Source organism: Tupaia chinensis, unplaced genomic scaffold, assembly GCF_000334495.1.
Source record: "Tupaia chinensis unplaced genomic scaffold, TupChi_1.0 Scaffold000704_1, whole genome shotgun sequence".
Classification (NCBI taxonomy): domain Eukaryota; kingdom Metazoa; phylum Chordata; class Mammalia; order Scandentia; family Tupaiidae; genus Tupaia; species Tupaia belangeri.
The window spans coordinates 1,889,197-1,894,829 of NW_006160227.1; the positions used below are offsets into that span (position 1 = coordinate 1,889,197).

Below are 5,633 nucleotides of genomic sequence, written 5' to 3' on the forward strand. Positions count from 1 at the left end.
CTCAGGTCCTTGGCACGTGCGATTCCTCTGCCTGGACTTGGTTCCCTGCAGATGAACGTGTCCCCGGCATCCAGGTCTTAGCTCGAACCCTCCTGGGCTGCTGGGAGGCCAGGCCGCGGGTTGGAACGCCCCTGTAATCTGTTCCGTTGTTTGTGGCCCCTCCTCCACTGCTCCCACAGAAACGCTGGCTCCTGAGGGCAGGGGCTCAGTCCCTCTTGTCCCCTGTGGGCCCCCCAGAACTGAGCACGTCTCACAACAGAGGTGCACAGTGCACACTAGGCTGGCCTAGCCACTGTCTCCCCCGCCCCCCCGGGCATCCTTGTGCCACTTTGACAGAAGGGGGCCCCACCGCCACGGTGGAACCTCTATCTGCCCCACTGTGCGTCCTGCCGTCCTGAGACCAGCCCTCGGGGCAGTTGGCCACACGTCACGGCTGCACCATCCTCACCCAGCTGCCAACAGTGTCCAACTGGGCCTGCTGCAAGAGTCAGCCTCCCCTCCCTCCCCGGGAGGCCAGGGCTGTGCCTGCACAAAACCTGGGGCCTCCAGGAGCCCTGAGGAGCTCTAGCCCGTCCCCAAGCCCCCCTTCACCCATGCGCGGGGACATCCGGGCCACCTTTCTGCCCCAAGATCTGCCCAAGCCACTGCTCACGGCCCTCTGGATAAAGCGTGGCTTTCAAGGCCCCCAGAGCTGTGCCCGGTCCACACCGCCTCCCTGGCTGCTGCCCAAGTGCGCCCCACTCCAGGGGCAGCCAGCCCCCGGTCCGCAGTCTCGGACCGCCCTCCCTGCACTGGGGTCTTAGTCCTCTGCCGCCCTGTGTGGGCTCTGGGCAGGGCGGTTTCTCGCTCTGCACCCCACAGGCCTGCCTGCAAACGTCCACGGAGTGAGCAAGCAGGTCCCGTTTAAATCATCGATGCTTACTGAGCTCCTGGTGGTGTCAGGCCCCTATCTGCCAGCTGGCCGGCCCTGTCCTCGCGAAGCTCGTCATCCAGTAAGATGAGCCGATGACGAGCCTCATCACCTAGGGAGGGCAGGAGGTGGTCGGGGACTGTGCATGGGCACGAGAGCCCGTCACAAGAGCCCGGGCACCTGTCCCCGTCTGCGAGCTCACAGTCCAGGCCAGACAGGCCAGAAGGCATGGCACGTGAAGCTGGGGACACAAACATGGCATCCCAGGGTCCCCACCCAGGCCAAGCCACCAGGCTGGGATGAGCAGAGGTTCCTGGGGGGGCGGAGGTGGGGGGAGCCTGAGCTTCTCCTTCCCTTTCTGAGGGCCCCTCCCGTGGGACCCCAGCGCCACCCGGGAAGCCAATTAGCCCCGGTGACAGCGGTGGGGATTATTATGATTCCGAGCTCCTGGATCGCCCGGGTGCCGAGTCAGCAGGCCTTAGGGATAGAGGTCACTTAATAAGGGCCTGGGGGGGTGGAGCCCGTTGTCGTGCATCGGGAGCCTGGTGGCCGTGCTCAGTCCTCCCGGCGTCGTCAGTTCGAGCAGCTGCGCGGGGCCGCAGCCATGAACGGCACGGAGGGCCCCAACTTCTATATCCCCTTCTCCAACGCCACGGGCGTGGTGCGCAGCCCCTTCGAGTCCCCGCAGTACTACCTGGCCGAGCCCTGGCAGTTCTCGCTGCTGGCCGCCTACATGTGCCTGCTCATCGCGCTGGGCTTCCCCATCAACGCCCTGACGCTCTACGTCACCGTGCAGCACAAGAAGCTGCGCACGCCGCTCAACTACATCCTGCTCAACCTGGCGGTGGCCGACCTCTTCATGGTGTGCGGCGGCTTCACCACCACGCTCTACACCTCCCTCAACGGCTACTTCGTCTTCGGGCCCACCGGCTGCAACCTGGAGGGCTTCTTCGCCACCCTGGGCGGTATGGGCGGAGGGGCGGGCGGAGCGTGGAGGGCTGCAGGGTGGCGGTCTAGAGCGCATGCGCCCTCCCAGTATCGCCCGGCGTGGTGCAGACACGTGCATTCGGTCCCAGAACGCTGGTAGCGACGGCAGGGCGGGCTGCGGGCCTCGAACACAGCGCTGACCTCACTTGGAGCACGCAGTTGTTTTACAGCGCGGGACTTGGGGGTGCAGAGGGGCTGGGTTTGGGGCACACTGGACACTGAGGGAGCTGGGCGGGACAGATCCCTGAGCTCCGGCCGGCCCAGGGCGGGAAGCGATTCTCAGCCCCGCAGCCACTGGGTTTCGGGGTCAATGGGCTCCCGCCTCGCAGTCTCCAGCCCAGGAGCAACCCCAGGGCCATGCCTGTATGCCTTTGGCACTGCCCTCACCTCCTAAGAAGCCCTTCGTAGAGGCCTTAGGTTGCTGGGGACCTGTAGCCTTGAAATGCATTCAGGGGGCAGCAAGCTGCACGGTGGTTAAAGCGCTGGACTCCCACATGGCCAACAGCGGTTCAAGTCTCTGACCAGGTGGCTTGAAAGTCATGCCAGGCACGTGTGTGTGTGCCCAAAATCCCAAGAAGAGAATATGAGAGAAGGGATGGCAGCATGGCCATCCCCTGCCCTAGGCGTGATTTTTCACTTTCCCTCTCTGTCTCTCTGTCTGTCTGATGAGCACACGTGTTCTACGGCCAAACCCTGAGAAAGGGAGAGAGAGGTTCCTGGGGCGAGCCTGGGCCAGACATGTGGGGGCTTCTCACTGGGGTGGGGGGATACATTCAACAATTTCCTTCTGTTTGACTGGAAAACTGGGCTGCTGCTGGTCTCTTTTTTTAAAAAAAAAAAAAACTTTTGGGGGGGGCAGGAGAGGTTTTTGTTATAGGGTGCATGCTCTCGCCAGAGAGACAGAAAGTGAGAAATCACCCCCCAGGGGGGATGGCCATGCAGCAATCCCTTCTCCATTCTCCTCTCGGGATCTTGGGCACACACGCACACGTGCCCGGCGTGAGTTTAAGCCACCGGGTCCGGGACTTGAACCGTGGTCAACTACATGGGAGTCCAGCGACATAGCCATTACACTAACTGCTGGTCCCAGTGCTAGTCTCCTTTAACAGGATGGAAAAGCAGAGGCAGGAGAGGGACAGACTCTTCTAAGGGTGTGGCAGGGATCCGACCTGGGTCTCCTGGATCAGCCCTGGAATGTCTCTGGGAGACCGGGAGGAGAGGGAGCCCTCAGGGTGATGGCGGGTGCCCTGCTCACCACAAGGCTGCTGGGCCCCCCATCCTCTCCCTCCCTCACCTCCAGGACATTGCCACACCCTAGGGAACCTCTGGCCGTGGCTGGGTGTTCATTACCTTCAACCATCACCGATCACCCAGCCTCTAGCCAAGGTGGGAGGTAAAAGGGGTTTTCCACAGGTTCATGGAAAATGAACGTTAAAAAAACACTGGGCATGAATTTCAAACAGTTTAAAAACGCACCAAAATAAATGAGTATTGAATTTCATTTTCCATGATTTTTTAAAATTATTTTGGCTGTAGGGCCTGTGTGCTCACAGAGAAATAGAGACAGAGAGACAGACAGTGAGAAATCACACACACCCCCAATCGGGGATGGCCATGTCGCAATCCCTTCCTCCATTCTCCTAGGATCTGGGGCATGTATGCACGTGTTCCTGGTATGAGTTTCAAGCCGTTGCGTCTGAGACTCGAACTGTGGTCGGTCACGTGGGAGTCCAATGCCTTACCCACCGCACCACCTGCTGGCCCACTCCATAAACTTTTCCAAGTCCCCTTGTACAGATGGACTACCATGCAGGGCTGGGCCCAGTTGTAGAGAGTCATCCTGGAATAACAGTAGTGCCGCCTTCACGCACAGACGTGTCCCACAAAGGTTGACAGTCGCATGGCCACCCCCTCTGCTGAGCTGCTTGGGGTGACACACGGGGCAGGTGTCTGAATTCTGTCATTGTCTCCTCCTGCCTTGGGACATAACATTCCTTAGGCTTCACGGCACCAGGAACAGGCGGTTTGCTTTCCTCGGGCGGGAGCTGGAGGGAAGGGCTTCCAACTGCACCTGCAGCCCTCCCTGCGTCCTTCCATGGAGCTCTGCCCATGGCCCCGTGGAGGGCCATTTATGTGATTCTGTAAAAACTCCTATAGAGGGACCAGCAGTTAGCCTAATGGCTATGTCGCTGGACTCCCATGTAGTCGACCGCGGTACGAGTCCTGGACCCGGTGCTTAAACTCACACCAGGTGTGTGTGCGTGCGTGTCCAAAATCCCGAGAGGAGAATGGAGGAGAAGGGATTGCAGGTGATTTCTCGCTTTCTGTCTTTCTGTCTTTCTGTCTCTCTCTTTCTGGCGAGCGCACGCGCCCTATAGCAAAAAACTCTCAAAAAAAACCCTCCCTGTAGTGGTTGGGGCACTGGACTCGCACATGGCCTGCTGTGGTTCAAGTCCTGAATCCAGAGGCTTGAAAATCACACTGAGCACATGTGTGAGTATGCCCAGGGTACCGGGAGAAGGGTGGCTCTTAAAAAAAAACTTCTTGGGACCAGCAGTTAGCATAATGGCTATGTCAATGGGGGGGAGGTGGGGGTGGTGGTGGTGATTTCTCGCTTTCTGTCTCTCTGTCTTTCTGGCGAGCGCACACGCCCTATAGCAAAAACCTCTGGGAAAGACAAAAAAACAAAAACAAAAACAAAAACACCTCCTTACAGAGTTCAAGTCTAGTCACGCCCAGATATCTGATTTCAATGTCGCTTGGGAGCCCGGAGGACTAATGAGCTAAACTTCCCGTCCCTCCTGGGGGTAGGGGGCACCGCCGGGTGGGGCGCTGACACCGCCGCCTGCCCTGCAGGTGAGGTCGCCCTGTGGTCCCTGGTGGTCCTGGCCGTGGAGCGGTACGTGGTGGTCTGCAAGCCCATGAGCAACTTCCGCTTCGGGGAGAACCACGCCGTCCTGGGCGTCGCCTTCACCTGGGCCATGGCCCTGGCCTGCGCCGTGCCGCCCCTGGTCGGCTGGTCCAGGTACTGGCTCGGAGCAGCGGGGGCTGCCCCAGGGCTCCTCAGAGGGCCTCCTGGTCGGGACTCCGACTCCAGCTGCCTCCTCCAGGCAGCCCTGGCCCAAATGCCCACCCTGGCGACACCCCCAGGTGGAGGGCTGGGGCAGGGGGAGAGGACGGACCTCTGAGCCCGTGTCAAGGGGACCCCGAGACGCCCCAACCCGTCACCTTGGCCAAGCCCCTAATCCTCCATTAAGCCAAGGCCGCACTCCAATCCGCTTTGGCCCAGTGCCCCGTGGCCCCCTGCCCCGACCTTGCCCTCACCCCCCGGGGAGGTCAAGGCTTCCTAGCGTAGGTGGGGACACGTGGCCCTAAGGACTGGGTCCTGTCTACTGGCCAGACCACTTTCTCCAAACGGGGCTGAGATGAGAGGACAGGACAGTGGTTCGGACACCCAGGCTGGTGGCACTAGTTCTGTCACCCCCTGTCCTTTTGCTTCCAGAAGTTCCATTCTGTCCCCCGTCCTCCTCTCTGTCTTCCTGGGGTCCGTTTCTCGGGCTTTGCTGAGACTCCCCACACCCTGCCTCCTCCCCGTCCTCCCCAGTCTGGCTGTGACAGCCCTCATAGTGACCAGCGGACACTCGGCCATCCTGAGGTCGGTCCTCAGAAATCATGGACCAGGGACCAGCAGATGGTGTAATGGCTACGTTGCTGGACTCCCATGTAGTTGACCGCA

General features: G+C 60.5%; 1 protein-coding gene across 1 annotated transcript in view; it reads left to right on the forward strand.

Moving 5' to 3' along the window:
- The first annotated feature begins 1,514 nt into the window (after positions 1-1,514).
- Positions 1,515-5,633, forward strand: part of RHO (rhodopsin) — a 6,910-nt gene continuing 2,791 nt past the window's right edge. Inside the window, exons 1-2 of the mRNA XM_006160664.1 lie at positions 1,515-1,875; positions 4,754-4,922. Of these exons, the coding sequence (XP_006160726.1) occupies positions 1,515-1,875; positions 4,754-4,922 (530 nt within the window). The remainder of the gene's footprint in view (positions 1,876-4,753; positions 4,923-5,633) is intronic.